This window comes from Erpetoichthys calabaricus, chromosome 14 (genome assembly GCF_900747795.2).
Source record: "Erpetoichthys calabaricus chromosome 14, fErpCal1.3, whole genome shotgun sequence".
Lineage (NCBI taxonomy): Eukaryota > Metazoa > Chordata > Cladistia > Polypteriformes > Polypteridae > Erpetoichthys > Erpetoichthys calabaricus.
Genome location: NC_041407.2, coordinates 42,271,206 through 42,288,705, shown reverse-complemented (window position 1 = coordinate 42,288,705; position 17,500 = coordinate 42,271,206). Strand labels below are relative to the sequence as shown.

Here is a 17,500-nt window from a genome sequence, read left to right as displayed (position 1 = left end):
TAAAATATGCTGACTTGTAATCAAGAGTCCCCGGTTCGATCCCGACTGCCTCCTATATTTGCCGTTTTCAGTAGTGAGCTGCTCTTATTGTTAATATTATACAGTACACACATACATTTGGTTTGCGTCCGTAACAGACGGTGGACATTTATAATACTTGTGAAAGTTACCGTTTTATTTTCACTTTTATTCTGTCAGTCACGATCACGATACATACTACTGACCCACCACCCAGGGATCTGACGCTGATAGTTTTTATTTGAGACTGAGAATAACTGTAGATGTGAGTGGTGTTTTGAGGCAATGGAACTGGACATTCTCTGATCTGGAGGGATAAAAGCTGACACACAGACGCTGGTGAATCTGCCTTCTTCGTATCTCACCGTCACTTGATTTTTTTTTTATTCAGTTTTACTGAGTGTTCCTGCTCACGCTGAATTAATATTCTCCTTATGGTCTATAACAGGGGTCGGCAACCCGCGGCTCTGGAGCCGCATGCGGCTCTTCAGCCTCCTTGTAATGGCTCCTTTTGGCCTTGACAAAAAAAAAAAAAAACATGAAAATGAATAACGGCAATTTCTTAATTTAATTTGTATATAATATATGTAATATATATAATGTTTATTTACTACTACTACTGTTATACACTTTAACATCTAATTTTTATTTTTATTTATAATTTGTCAACTAAAATATGCGTCACATCTACGTCTATAGCCCTCGCCTTTACCTGCAGGTGGCTTCTGGAGTGTGCGACCCCTGCACTAACCATGAATAAATCCCAAAAATGAAAAATCCAAGAAGAGAACAGAGAGTTTAATTCTGCGTGGACAGAAGCATTTGCCTTCACCGCCAACGACGCTGGCTTACCGGTGTGCTTAATATGTGGCAATAAATTATCGAACAACAAAAAATGTAACGTTGAAAGACATTTTCGAAACAAGCACTCAGCATTCACTGAAAAATACCCAAGTGAAGATGAGCGAAAGAGAGCAATTTCGGAACTGCAACGGAAAGCTGAACAGAGCAAACATACTTTCAAAAAGTGGATCACTTCTCCACAATCAACTACAGCTGCTAGTTTTGTGGCAGCTCAAGAGATCGTAAGGAGGGGTAAGCCGTTCACAGACGGAGAATACATGAAAGAATCGTTCATAAAAATATCAGAGCATCTATTCTCTGACTTTAAATGTTTTGGTGTTTGAGCGCATGATGACAGTGTTTGCCAGAGATGTACAGAAAGGTTCACTCTCTCACTTCCCCTCCCTGAGAGAGTTCAAAGCAGTGAACATTCACATAAATTGTGATTATTTCCACCGTACAATTATTGCAATGCAAGCTGCATTTAGAGAAAGATTCAGTGAGTTCAGAAAGAAAAAAAACACTCTCTCCTTCCCTGGACATCGACCCATCCCTGCTGAACACATCCGCATTCACAGGAGTAAGTAAGCCCGATCTAGAAATTGAACTGGCCGCATAGCGGATAAAGATTTATGGGTGTCCAAGTTCAAATGCCTGACAGCGGATCTTGAAGAAGTCGCCCGTCAGAAGGCTACTCTCGCTAAAGAGCACAAATGGACTGATATTGAAAACCTCCCCAAACCCGACAAACTTGTTTTCAATACATGGAGTGCCATTCCCGAAACATATATGAACATGAAAAAATATGCATTTGGAGTCCTGTCCATCTTTGGCTCAACATACTTATGTGAGCAAGTTTTCTCAAGAATGAACTTCATAAAGTCCAAATATCTCTCCCACCTCACACATGAGCCTGCAGTCCTGTGTGAAGGTCAAAGTCACATCGTATAGCCCCGACATAGAACAACAACAACATCCATATTACTAACCGAGAATGCTAAACCGGATGATGGACGCAGGCACATCCGGCCATGGGCCGTAGCTGCAAAAAGACGTACTGCGCAGGCGCAAGAAAGGGCGGATGGGATACACACCAAGTGGGGGATTTAACAAGCCCCTGGAACACAAAAAAAAAGAACACAAAACCACCCCACACACCCTACAAGCAACGGACGGGGCACACAGAAAGAGGGGGATTCAACAAGCCCCTGGAACACAAAACGAAAGAAGACGCTCGCTCAACAACAATCCTCACCCACACACCCCCCCCCCAATCAATAAGAAGTGACACCCAAAGCCACATATCTAAAGGAAACGTCCATATTAAACATACGTCATCTCAAAATCTTCACACTAGGCAGCATAGGTGGATCTCATTAAAATAAAGCACTATTAACCGTTCAACTGGAGAAAAGGCTCCATATTAACAGTGAGTGCGAACCTCCTTAATACTTATCCATATTTCGCACGCTGAGGAACAAACAAGTCATGCATACACGGTCACGGGTACAAAACTATTCGGATTGGATAACGGAACCAAACACACGAACACGAATGAAACAAAAAGAATACACGGCGGCGCATACAATGCGCTTCGGAAAATACGTGAGAAAAAATGTCTCGGATCAAAAAACGCAAAGCTCAAGTAACCCCGTTACAGAGACGTGCCCAAATGAACCGACACATTGAACGTACACGCATACAGCGCGCGTCTCAAAGTGCTGCATCAAAACAAGCACGATTTCAAAAGAAAGAGCTTGCGTCTCAGACATACAAAAAAGGGAGCAAAGCAAACGCGCATATGACCGGACAGAAAACAAGCAAGCAGGACTCAAAAAGCAGAAAGCTCAACTGACCGACATACAAAAACGGACAAGGCACGATACAAACAATGCACGACGTAGAGTGAAACGGACTTTGCGCAAAGCGGAGGCGGATCAATTAAAACTCAAAAATAGCGCGTCACAAATAATGGACATGCAACAACGCGGCACTCAAACACCACAAGCAAAACATGCCCGTCGCAGACATCAACACCAGACGTCTGCTAAACTCTTACGCCAGTTGGCTGACAACGCTTTCAATAATGAGTCCACTATTGAGGAAAATTCATTGGGATTAATGAATGTCATTTGCAATCATTGTCATTCACTTAACTTCACAGAAGAAACAACTGGCAATACAAATAATGAATTTACACGTTGTTGTCAAAAGGGGCAGATTAGACTGCCTCCTTTACATTCATATCCGGAATATCTACAGAAGCTTCTAAGGATGTGCCTGAAAGTAAAAACTTTATGAACTACATTAGATCCTACAATAGTTCATTTGCTTTTGCATCTACCAGAGAACATAACAGGACACCAAAAGGCAATGGCCCATACTGCTTTCGCATATGTGGTTAACACAACGCACTATATTATGTCCAAAAAATATTAATGTTAATCACATTATTAACCAGGTCATTTCATTACTTCCTGGAGAGACACGGCTCTTTCTAAGCTCTGACAAAGTTGACTCTGATGACGACAATGAACATCTGAATTTCCCATTAGAATATTTGAACACTATTAACCCGGATGGATGACCACAACACAACCTTACCCTTAAAAACGGAACAATAATCATGCTATTAAGAAACCTTAACACTAAACAGGGTTTATGCAATGGCACACGGTTAGTCGTCAACACCATAACACACGATGTTATTCAAGCAACAGTTCTTTCAGATTCACATGCTAACAATACTGTTCTCATTCTTGGAATTGACCTTACGAGTTCTGACCTAGAATTACCTTTTACATTGAAACACCGACAGTTCCCCATTAAACCTGCATTTGCCATGACCAGCAACAAATCACAAGGACAAACCATGGACAAGGTTGGCATCTACCTCTCTGAACCCGTTTTTGGACATGCACAACTTTATTTTGCCTTCTCATGTGTTCGACGTTCATCTCACATTAAAGTTAAAATTAAAAATGATCCATGCCAAGGAAGACTCATTCAAAGACAAGACACCATCTTTACTACTGATGTTGTATACAGAGAAATATTCCAATAAAACATTACTCTATGCCAAACACTCAATTTTGTATTTATATAGGCATCATCCAAACCTGCACACAATTCTATATCTAATTCATACATCTCACTCTTTGTCATGCCCCAACGGCAGGGGTTGGCGAGCGAAGCGAGCAGGGGGCGGAGCCCCCTAGTTTATTTATATAGCACATTTTCATACAAAAAGTAGCTCAAAGTGCTAGAGATGATTTGCAGCGAACTTCAGAAACAGAAGTCACATTAAACAGGTGAGAACAATAGCATTTAATAGGCTAATATTTAAAAAAAAAAAAAAAAAAAAAAAACACATTTATTTCAGACCCGGAGCTGATGTAGGTTTTTTTGTATGTTCAGGTGCTTCAGTTGATTGCTGGCTGAGAGGGAAACCTGAAGAGGATGAGAGCACACTGAAATGGAATTTTGTGTTTACTTTTTTAAAGCTGCTAAGCTACAGCTAAATGTTTTATTTATATTAAAGTGGGCTAGTTTTTATTTTAATTTTATACAGGTATAGGAAGGACTCAAATAGGCCTGCAGAGTTCAGTTAAATTTATTTCAAAGTAGGCCTACACATGCACACTGCACTTCTGTTTGTTGTATTCCGTGGTTGTAACATGTAAAATCTAAAAAAAGATTAAAACTTTTAAAAGTTTATAAGCTGTGTTATGTTTTGCGGCTCCAGACTATTTTTCTTTGGAGGAAGAGGGAGCAAAATGGCTCTTTTGATAGTGAAGGTTGCAGACCCCTGGTCTATAATGTCAAAAAAAAAAAAAAACACAGACAAACGTATACAGTAATCCCTCCTCGATCGCGGGGGTTGCGTTCCAGGTGAAAAAGGTGAAAATCCGCGAAGTAGAAACCATATGTTTATATGGTTATTTTTATATTGTCATGCTTGGGTCACAGATTTGCACAGAGAGACAGGAACTTTATTCAAACACTGCAAACAAACATTTGTCTCTTTTTCAAAAGTTTAAATGTGCTCTGTGACAAGACAGAGATGACAGTTCCGTCTCACAATTAAAAGAATGCAAACATATCTTCCTCTTCAAAGGAGTGTGCGTCAGGAGCAGAGAATGTCAGAGAGAGAGAGAAAAGCAAACAAATCAATAGGGATGTTTGGCTTTTAAGCATGCGAAGCACCGCCGTATAAAGCAGTTGCAATGAAGGCAGCAGCTCTTTCAGCATTTTTAGACAAGCGTCCGTATCGTCTAGGTGTGCGAACAGCCCCCCTGCTCACACCCCCTCCGTCAGGAGCAGAGAATGTCAGAGCGAGAGAGAGAGAAAAGTAAGTTGGGTAGCTTCTCAGCCATCTGCCAATAGCGTCCCTTGTATGAAATCAACTGGGCAAACCAACTGACGAAGCATTAACCAGATATTAAAAGACCCATTGTCCGCAGAAATCCGCAAACCAGCAAAAAATCCGCGATATATATTTAAATATGCTTACATATAAAATCCGCGATAGAGTGAAACCGCGAAAGTCGAAGCGCGATATAGCGAGGGATTACTGTATATGATATTTGGAATTATTCATTTTATGACCTGTATAGTACATTTCGGAAAACATTGTGGCACGGATGCAACATTATTCATATTCATTCGCATAACATCTTGCGCTTGTAATCAGTGACCACGTGTTTTTTTTTTTTTTCCCGATCTTGCCGATCTCCAAGTTACTGTATGCTGTTTCTTTTGTACTCCAGGACATGCAGAGGAAAGAATAGTACAGAGCGGTAAGTTCAGGGCTATATGCAGTCATGAAATTCAAATGTTAACAGTTCACACACACGCAAGGACCGTCCTTACTACATTTACGACATGTGTACCTGTTGCAATGCACACACTTCTCTGTATGCTGTGGTTTCTATTACACACCTGAAAGAAAGAGACAATATATGTGACATTTTGAAGAAATAGTTTTATGACCTGAATAGTACCATTCAGAAAACATCTTCGCAATAATGCAATATTATTTGAAAACGAGCAGCGTCAGATCGGGTGTGAATTTATGCTGGCGCTGTTACTTAGAGTCAGATCAGGAGGACGGGGTGAGGTGGGGGGGGATATAGCGTGATCGCGATTCCGAGAATAAAACTGAAAAAGTTAACTTTTACAATGACAGTGAAATCTCGGTTTGCGAGTAACTTGGTTTGCGAGTGTTTTGCAAGACGAGCAAAAAATTTTAATAGATTTTGACTTGATAAACGAGCAAGGTCTTGCAGTACGAGTAGTACACATACGCTTTGTCTGCAGAGCCTCACGTGATCACAACTTCTCTCTCTCACTCACTCACTCACTCACTGTGGGGTTGTGGCTCACTTGTATAAGTCAACATCTGTGCTAGTAAATAGCATTATTGTATGTGTGAAAATGCCCCCCATGAAGAAAAAAGTTGAAAAGGAAGGTGGTAAGAAGAAGGAGATGATTACGGTGGAAATTAAGAAGGAAATCATTGAGACGCATGAACGAGGTGGCCGACATTGCAAGATTTTATAAAAAGTCTACTTCTACGATTTGCACGATATTAAAGAAGAGAGAAGAAATAAGGGGGCTAGATGCAGCAAAAGGAGTTACGAGAGTATCAAAGCAATGGCCACATGTTCTGGAAGATGTAGAAAAGTTGCTTCTCGTGTGGATAAATGAGAAGCAACTAGCAGGTGATACTGTGCCAGAGAACTTGATCTGCGAGAAGGCAAAAGGCTTGTACGCCGACCTTGTAAGTAAACTGCCAGGTACGTCAACAGAAAATGAAGAAGGCTTCAAGGCCAGCAGGGGATGGTTTGATAACTTTAAAAGGAGAAGTGGCATCCATAGTATTGTGAGGCACGGAGAGGCTGCAAGTTTGAATGCTGAGGCATTCGCTGCAGAGTTCCAGAGGCTCATGGTTTCCGAGCATTATTTGCCACAGCCAAGTTTTTAACTGCGATGAGACGGGGCTTTTTTGGAAAAAGATGACTTACATTACAGCAGAGGAGAATGCAATGCCCGGTCACAAGTCCATGAAAGACCGTCTCACCCTCTTGTTGTGTGCTAATTGAAGCGGGAATTTCAAAGTCAAGCCCCTGCTCGTGTATCATTCTGAGAATCCACGAGCTTTCAAGAAATGCAAGGTGCAATGAGCCAGTTAAATGTTATGTGGAGGTCCAACATAAAGGCTTGTGTCACTCGTATCTAGTTCGTTGAGTGAATCAACGAGGTCTTCGGTCCTGCAGTGAAGCGATACCTTTTAGAAAATAATCTGCCACTCAAAGTCTTGCTGCTTATGGATAATGCTCCAGTTCATCCTCCAGGCCTTGAGGACGACCTACTGGAGGAATTCGACTTCATTAAGGTCAAGTTCCTTCCTCCCAGCACCACTCCCCTACTCCAGCCCATGGATCAGCAGGTCATTTCGAACTTTAAAAAGCTTTACACCAAAGCACTATTTCAGTGATGCTTCGAGGTGACTGAAGGAACAAACCTTAGACTCGGAGAGTTTTTGAAAAATCATTTCCACATCGTGAGCTGCCTCAAGATCATTGATAAAGCCTGGGAAGGAATCACCAAGAGAACCCTCAATTCTGCTTGGAGAAAATTGTGGCCCGATTGCATTTTTGGACATGACTCTGAGGGGTTTCTCATGAAAAGGAGCCGCCAGTTGTTGATGAAATTGTGTCCTTGGGGAAGACCATGAGACCGGAGGTAAATGAGGACGGCACTCAAGAGCTGGTGGAGGAACATGGCCAGGAGCTGACCACCGACAAACTGATGGATCTGCATCGCGAGCAACAGCAAGAGGTTATGGAGGACATCTCATCAGAGGAGGAGGAGAAAAAGACGGAGATGTGTAAAATGTGGGAAAGAGTGCAAAATCACCACCCAAATAAGGCGGTAGTAGTGCGAGCGATGAATCTGTTTAATGACAATGCAGTGTCGCATTTTTGCGAAATCTTCAAAAGGAGGCAAAGGCAGCTATCATTGGACGGTTTCCTTGTTAAAGTTGCACGAAAAGAAAAAAATTCCAGCGAGCCAACAGATTGCAGTGATTCCGTGAGTAGTGAAAGTCACCCTACACAATAACCCTCCTCCTGCTTCTCTCTCGTCTCTGTTGCACCAGCCACGATTCTTTTGAAAGGTAAAGTGCAGGTTATTTTGTTTTATGTATTTTTACTTTATACAAGTATTTTGTATTAATCCTTATTATATAAATACTTGTGGGTTGTGAAACGAATCATCTGAGTTTCCATTATTTCTTATGGGGAAATTCGCTTTGATATACGAGTGCTTTGGATTACAAGCACGTTTCCGGAAAGAATTATGCTTGCTAACCGATGTTCCACTGTACAGTAATCCCTCGCTATATCGCGCTTCGCCTTTCGCGGCTTCACTCTATCGCGGATTTTATGTGTAAGCATATTTAAATATATATCGCAGATTTTTTGCTGGTTCGCGGATTTCTGCGGACAATGGGTCTTTTAATTTCTGGTACATGCTTCCTCAGTTGGTTTGCCCAGTTGATTTCATACAAGGGACGCTATTGGCAGATGGCTGAGAAGCTACCCAACTTACTTTTCTCTCTCTCTCTTGCGCTGACTTTCTCTGATCCTGACGTAGGGGGATTGAGCAGGGGGGCTGTTCGCACACCTAGATGATCGGGACGCTCCGTCAAAAAATGCTGAAAGATTATCTTCACTTTGCTCCCTTCTGTGCAGCTGCTTCGTGAAGCGACATGCTGCACGGTGCTTCACATACTTAAAAGCACGAAGGGCACGTATTGATTTTTGGTTGTTTGTTTTTCTCTGTCTCTGTCTCTCTCTCTCTCTCTCTTTCTCTGCTGCTGATGGAGGGAGGGGGTGTGAGCTGCCACCTTCAACTGCTTTGTGCCGTGGTGCTTCGTATACTTAAAAGCCAAACAGCCCTATTGATTTGTTTGCTTTTCTCTATCTCTCTGACATTATCTGCTCCTGACACACACTCCTTTGAAGAGGAAGATATGTTAGCATTCTATTAATTGTGAGACGGAACTGTCATCTCTGTCTTGTCATGGAGCACAGTTTAAACTTTTGAAAAAGAGACAAATGTTTGTTTGCAGTGTTTGAATAAAGCTCCTGCCTCTCTACAACCTCCTGTGTTTCTGTGCAAATCTGTGACCCAAGCATGACAATATAAAAATAACCATATAAACATATGGTTTCTACTTCGTGGATTTTCACCTTTCGCGGGGGGGTCTGGAACGCAACCGCCGCGATGGAGGAGGGATTACTGTACAGTAAATTTATACCCAATGTCCCATATATTTGTCTCTCTTTTTTTCTCCGTGCTGCGTTGACACCGTGCACCAGAAGGCGTGAGCTTATTCAATGCAAGCAGGAACATTCAGGTGGCCATTTGCTGTGTGCTATAACACGTTTTATTCTCTCAATCACGATCACGCTGTACCCCCAGACCTCACCCCACCCCTCCTGATCTCACTGCACACACTGAAGATACTGAAAATGCAGACAGACTTCTTACAGTACAGGCAAGATCGAAAAAAAAATGTTCAAATAGTATAGCATTTTCAAATAGTGACGTTTTCATACATGAATGTGTGTGTGCGTGCACGAGAGAGGCAGAGACAGATTCGATCTTATGCAAGTGGTTACTGGAATACAAAATAAACACTTTAGCAAAGGTATAACAAAACAAGTGTACTTTTATTCAAGAATAAAACTGAATAACAAAAAATTCAAGTCACAACAAAATGCCATGAAGACATGATTCACCAGTGTTTATGTGTCAACTGTGGTCCTTGCTGCTCTTGTGAAAAGAATGGAGATAAACTGCATCAACTTAGAGAGGGAAAGGCAATTTTGTTGTACCATGTGAATGTCACTGACAGAGTAAAACTGAATAATAAAAAAAACAAGCACCAACCTTTATAAGTAGCCAAAATTCACTCTGGATGTGACAAACTCAAATCAAATGTATGTTTTTATTATATTATAGCAATAATAATAGCAGCAGTTCAAAACATGGAGCACCGAGTCTCCAACCTGGTACCTTCTTACCTCTGCACCATTCAAGAATACATATCAGCTTCCTGTCAATTGACATTTGAACTTGGGTTTTTAACTCATTGACAGCAACATGTAAATGGAATGGTTTTTTTTCTTTGGTTATATTCTTGAATAAAAGCACACGTTTTTTCAATATTTGGACCAATTATACACTACACGTCATTATTACTATAACTTGGAAAAAGTTTCTGCTGTAGGTATGTGTTCAGCATTTCTTTTCATTGTACACTTACCCAGGTCTTTATAAACATGGAACACACATGAAATACATATATTCCAAATAATGATATACAGTAATCCCTCGCTATATCACTCTTCGACTTCGACGCAGATTTTTTGCTGCTTCGCGGGTTTCTGTGGACAATGGGTCTTTTTACTTCTGATACATGTTTGCCCAGTTGATTTCTTACAAGGGACACTATTGGCGGATGGCTGAGAAGCTACCCAATCAGAGCACACAGTAAAGTTCCTGTGTGCTGATTGACTTAGCGACGGAGCGCCGAATTCTATTCTGCTGCGTTAACCAGGAAGTCTCGTCTCGCTCATTCAGCATCAACGTGCTCCTGCTACTGCTTCAGGGGCTGTGCCCAAGCGCCAACGGAAGATGCTAATGATTGCCAAAAAGGTAAAAGTTTTGGATATGTTGAAGGAAGGGAACCGCTACACTGCTGTAGGATGCCATTACGGCATCAATGAGTCCACGATTCATTTTATTTAAAAAGGAGGAAAAGAATATAAGATCTAAGGATGCATTGTCCTTTAACCACGGCGCAAAACGAGTTGTAAGTGGATGTAATAAGGCGGTAGTCCGGGTGGAATCTGCTTTAGGGATTTGGATTGAAGACTGCCGGAATAACAACAATGGCGGTGCTACACAATCGCCTGAAGAGGCTCCTTTAGAAGAGCTGTAACACTCTCCTTTGTTGTGCAGTAAAATGAAACTCATCATTATCAGACAAGTGGTTGTGTCATTGTTGGTGAGTAACCATAATTAATTTTCTACGTACAGTACTTTTTACATGTACATAGTTTAGTGTCACTGTACACACATTTCACTGTATACAATTTTTCTTGCATTGCACGTATTTATTGCTGGTGGCCTATCTGTCGTAATGGCTGTAACATATGTGATATCAGAGACGCTCGATATCTTTAAAATAATATTTAGGTTTTACTGTATATAAGCAGTGTGTTTACATACATAATTTCAACGAATCTTACCTAATATCTAAGAGAATACAAAGTGTTTATGCTGTATAATTGTTCGGGAAATGTTTATAATAGTGTGGGAGAGTTTATAAGGGCTTAAAATATATAAAAATAACCATATGAACATATGGTTTTTACTTCGCGGATTTTCATCTTTCGTGGGGAGTTCTGGAACGCAACCCCCGTGATCGAGGAGGGATTACTGTACTGTATTATTTACCCAATACAACTCCATGTAGCTCACACACAGATAAGGAGCCTTGAGCTGGGAGAACTTTTTGCCTAGAGTGGGGGGGGGGGGGGGGTGATGATTGGGGTGAGGGTGATAGGGATGGGACAGCTTGCTGCTTATGCTGATCGACACATTTACAAAACAAAAGACGCTGATGTAGAGGTGCGAAGGGATTTAAGGTGGACCAGGATTACGAGTTTTTTTCATTGGCTTCAGGGATTCTAGTGTTAAAAAGATGTACAGTATTGCATGCGATTTAGACAGTTTTCTGTCTGACGTTGCTGACTCAATAATGAATCTGTTGTCATCCCCAATGGTACACAACCACCCTAATTTTATTGTCTGGAAAGCTATGAGAAAATGACCTAATATAGTAGATTAATGGGTATGATTGATAGAGGTCATTTGATATACTGTACTCAGTGGACCAAGACGTAAATAGCTATAATAATGATAAAGGTTATAAATAAATATTTACTTTATCACTAACCTGTTATCTCTGCCATAGGCGTTTCAGCATGATATCAAGACAAATGCAGCTGATGTATCTGAAGTTATTGCATCAGTGAAGGCATTCTTATCAGAGAATGGTGATTTTCTGCCACTTAAGGAGCATAGAGAAATGGAAAAGAAGTTGGAACAAGCAGACAAACAGTATGCAGAACTTGTCAGTTGCATTAACACCACCCAACAGATTATTGATTCTGCTGTTGCAACCGCTCAACAGAATGAATCCCAGAAGGTATCAATAATTATTTTCTTTTGCCTGTAATGCATTTATATTTACGTACAGTATATATAGGCTTTATCCAAACATTACTAGATTTCATTTGGCAAAAATTGAACTTATTAGGAATGTCCTGAATTTGAATAAATTCAGTTTATTAAGGGAATATTCTACCCAAAAATTGTGTATTTTGTATTTGTTGTTACTGTGTTTATTGATGGCCAAGAAGCATTTTTAATTTCATGTTTTCATGGAGGGCACAGATAGAAAAGTTTCTGATGCAACTGGCTTCAGTGGGCACAGAGGTTGCAGCTTTTATTTTTATATATTTATTTTTACAACTGGGTTGCTTTTTTTTAATAGTATACTGACAGCCAGTACAACTGCACCAAAGTCAGGAGCAATCTCTGCCATTTATTTATTTTTTCTGTTCTGTTATGGTATGGAATGTAAAACAATAGTTATCAGACAGATGGACTTCTTTTCTGTTTGTAAGGTTCAAAACACGTGTCCCTTATTCCTCGTTACTATTTTCTATGTATTATATTTCTGGATGAGCATTTATTGGTTATCACCTCTTTTGCACACACATCCTTCTCCTCTGACTAAAGATAAAATCAAACCTGTTTGGTTTTATCATAATGATTTGCAGATTAGTTGGTCTGAATCGTTGGGTATGCCACATTAGGTGATCAGCTTCACAGCTTACAACTGCTTATGTAAATGAAGGCTATGACAGAAAATTGCTGGGAAAGTCTTGAAATTTGACATAGACTTTACAGAAATAATTTTGCAGATTTTTTTGTTCCTTGTGCTACGAGTTTTCCCAGACTTGGAGATAAGTGTTTTATCTGCTTAAGAGTGATTCTTTTCATAGTGCCCCATTTCTTTATGGGGCTAGCCCAGCAATCTCACATTAAAATCCCATTGGGATGTAAGAAAATACTGGAGAACTAGGGAAAACCATTTTGAACAGAGAGCAACTAGACAGACTCCACAGAGTTTGCCTGGAACCAGAATTAAGTCCAAACCTCTGCTGCTGTAAGACAATAATGCTAATCACTGAGCTGTCTGTTATATACTCAGCTACTCATAGTATGGAATATCCATTTACTACCTACAGTAGATCTGCCAACTCCTAGTCTGATTTGTAAGAGTCAGAGATTGTCCCTATAGCACTTGACATAACGCATGATTTATCCCAGACATGGACACCTTTAATCACAGGACAACACACAAACAAACACCTAGAGATCAAATATACTCCGTACTGAAACATGTATGTAGTGTATCGCAAGCACTTCATACTGAAACACACAAATAGTTGCTGAGATGTACCATAGTCCAGGCACAGTATTCCTTCTGTGACTATGTACTGTAGTTTAGACCATTCTGTTGGGACACATCTCAAAGTCTGTGATGCTGTCATTGAAATCTTACTATTGCATGTATTCACTCTGTTCAACAAGCGTTATTAAATACCATGGGTCTGTAGAGACCAGGCATATATATATATATATATATATATATACAGTATATATATATATATATATATATATATATATATATATATATACACACAGATATATAGAGAGATCTGGGCAACTCCCCCAGACAATAGGACAATTCAGTAATCATGGAGGAGAAAAATCTTTTAACACTAGAATTACCAGAGTCTACAAAAAAACTCGTAGATCCGGCCCACCTTAAAACCGTTCTCACCTCTCTTTTGTCTTCTAAATGTGCCGATTAAGAGGAGCAGCGAGCAGCCGGCTATTCCATCCCCCACCGTCGCAGAACGTTCACTAAGTTTTCCCAGCTCATGCCTTGTTTGATTACCTGGGAGTGACTGAACTGCTGGAGTTTTAGAATAGAAATAATAGATCGCCATTTGGAATACATGCATTTCATGCGTGTTCCGTTTCTACAGTAATCTGTGTAAACACATTGCTAAAACAGAAACTTTTTCATATTTTAGTAATAAATGTTACAAAATGTAGGCATAAACTATAGAATGTGTAAAGCCCGAGTTCCTAAGATCAAATAAACACTTCCACAAAAGCTTCACACACCATATAACACCTTCCGTGGCGTAGCGCGCTAAGATTTGCCTCTCAGACCGAGTAGCTTTTCTCTGCCTCACAAACATGAGTTCAATTCCCCGCTGGAGATAAAGTGTTACTTCTTTTTTTTCTTTTTAACCTCAAACGGACATAAAATTTGTAAATTGGTATGCTCTGTCAGTTAATGAGATCGTTATATTTTCATGTGGGATGCTCCTTTTAAAATATTTTTTTAACAATTGAGACTGCAATTAACATGAACAACTGTCCTTATAACTTATTTTTTTCAAGATCCATAACACACAGACAGACAGAGCACTGCGTAATACAGAGACAGACAGGCAGAGATATACAAACAAACAGGGAAGGCACACGTACTGAAAGAAAAAGCACTGAATAAGCTCACCCGCTCTAACATCACCCCTCCCCCGATCTGACTCTCTAAGTAACAGCGCAAGTACAGACGCAAACCAAGCGTAATCAAGAGTCCTGGTTCGATCCCCACTCACTCCTATATTTGCCGTTTTCAGTAGTAAGCTGCTCTTTTTGTTAATATTATACAGTACACACATGCACTTGATTTGTGTCTGTACTTGCGCTGTTACTTAGAGAGCCAGATCGGGGGAGGGATGATGTTAGAGCGGGTGAGCTTATTCAGTGCTGCAGAAACAACGCACATGTTGATTTTTTTTTTCTTTCAGTACATGTGCCTTCCCTGTTAATTTGTATATCTCTGCCTGTCTGTCTCTGTATTACGCAGTGCTCTGTCTGTCTGTGTGTTATGGATCTTGAAAAAATAAGTTATAAGGACGGTTTGCTGACTTGGAGCACCACTGCCTTACTGTGCCATAGAGACGTGAGTTCGATTCCCAGCTTTGAAGAAAGTGTTTTTTTTTTCCTCAAACGGACATTGAATTTATAAATTGGTATGCACTGTAAATCGTTAACTTTAAAATGTCAATCGCGGTTATTTCTGTTGATTAATTCATGCTTTTTTACTTAGAGTCAGAACAGGAGCTTTTTCAGCTTATTCAGCTTCTGATCTGACTCAAACAGCGCCAGTATAACTTCACACCCAACCTGACGCTGTTCGTTTTCAAATAATATTGCATTACTTCGACGATGTTTTCTGATTGGTACTATTCGCGTCATAAAATGATTTCTTCAAAACGTCACATATATTTGTCTCTTTCTTTTTTTAAAATGTGCGTTGTAGCACTCAGCAACTGGCCCACCTGCATGTTTCTTGCGCACACTAAATCAGACAGCGCTATATGCAATCATCAGATTCAAATGTTAACAGTTATATAGCACAGAATGGAAATCAGCAGTTCTTAGCATTCCACCTACTGTAACTTGCTTTCTTTTTTCTTCGGTTATAGTCTTGAATAAAAGTGCACTTGTTTTGTTATACTTTTACATCAACATATGTTCCTGTGTTTGAGATACATGGGCATGCTCAAAAAATACACGTGTATTGCCATGAAAAGTGCATGCAGACACTTCAGTTCACAAGCATTGGTACGACAATGCAGTCACAAGTACACTGCAGAGCTTTAGCGCGTCTTTATGTGAAAACAGCATCAGATGGGGAGTGTCTGATGATTGCATATAGCGCTGAAGTTACTGCTCTTTACTATGCTTTCCTCTGCATGTCCTGGAGTACAAAAGAAACAGCATACAGCAACATGTGGGGACTGGCAATACTGGGGGGAAAAAAACACGCGGTCGTATGTATCGTGATACACTGCAGAACTATAGCGCGTCTTTATGTAAAAACAGCAGTGTCAGGTGGGGGGCGGTAGGGATGGATCCTGAACGCGACTGAGACAATGAAAAGTGAATTTTAAAAAAATAAAGCTAACCTTTACAAATATCATAAATTACACCGGCTGTTACAGACTGAAATCAAATGTATCATTTTATTCTAAAATAGTGAAATATGCCTACATTTTGTCATTTGCTACTAGAATATTGTAAACCGTTTCTGTTTTAACAATGTGTTTACACAGATTACTGTAGAAATGCAACACATATGAAATGCGTGTGTTCCAAATAGCAATCTTATTATTTCTACTCTAAAACTCCACTTCACTCCCAGATAATCAATCAAGGCATTAGCTGGGAAAAGCTTGTTTACGTTCTAAGTCGTTGGGGGGATGGAATAGCCGGCTGCTGGCAGCTTGTCTTTATCAGTACATTTAGATGACAAAAGACGCTGGCGGAGAGGTGAGAAAGGTTTTAAGAAGCGATTTAAGGTGGGCCGGATCTACGAGTTTTTTCGTAGGCTCTGGTAATTCTAGTGTTAATTACTCCTCAGCAAAATTTCTTGGAGGGATTATTCTTCAAAAGCAGTCTGTTACAGTATGGTCAGAATGATCAGAGAAACAAAGAATACAGGTTAATTTTATAAACTATTGAATTTACATATGGTGTCAATCAATACATACACTCATTTACAAAATAAAGTCTATTCTATTATATTCCGGTTTTCTTACACATTTTGAGATGAGCTACCACCCTTAAACCTTCTCTGCATATAACAACTGTCCATTCTGGTTGTTTACAGGACATCTGCTGATTTCTTAGTCATTGTTCAGTACATTTTGTTGTTCACTTGACCCCTATCTGGCCTCCTGACATGCCAGCAAAGGTTTCTGACATTCATTAACAAACTTTTTTTTTGCTATTTCTTTAAGATATAAGCTACGTTACCCTAGAATTTTTCTTCCACTTATGTAACCTCAAATTATTGTTTATTCACTTTATAAGTTGCACACGACAGTATGTATTGCATTATGTACTGAATACATTTTTTCTTAATTTAAATGAAAAAAGCATGGGTAATCCAAGGTTTTGACAGCATCGGGAACCAAGTTTGGACAAGGCACCAGTGAATCACAATCCAGTATTGCATACCAATACTCAATGGCACATACACAAAGTGGAGATGTCAGTCAGTCTTAACCTGCATAGTAGGCACACAGGGTGAGCCAACTCTAGAAGAACTTGTAAATATCCACATTCATTTCAGTTAGGACTATTTTGTTGGGTGTAAGCTTTTCTTAAAAAAAAAAACAAAAAACAAATGAGTAGACATTTGCTAATTTGGTCAGTCCGCAAATTCCATGGCACTAGAATACAGAACCGAAGTCACATTGTGTTGTTGATACTAATATCAACATAAGTTGACCCAGTATATCAAATATACTGTGGCAATCAAGGGGTCACCTTACTGTGGAACAGCAGAATATACATTTACTGTAGTTTTGCAGATTGCTATCACTTAGGATATAAATATCTT

At 39.9% G+C, this 17,500-nt stretch overlaps 1 protein-coding gene across 7 annotated transcripts in view; it reads left to right on the top strand.

The window, feature by feature from the left end:
• The window catches only part of macf1a (microtubule actin crosslinking factor 1a), a 976,441-nt gene that overhangs the window by 556,101 nt on the left and 402,840 nt on the right, over positions 1-17,500 (top strand). For all 7 annotated transcript variants that reach the window (XM_051936317.1, XM_051936316.1, XM_051936315.1 and 4 more), the window contains one exon: positions 11,915-12,148. In XM_051936317.1, coding sequence (XP_051792277.1) covers positions 11,915-12,148 — 234 coding nt within the window. The remainder of the gene's footprint in view (positions 1-11,914; positions 12,149-17,500) is intronic.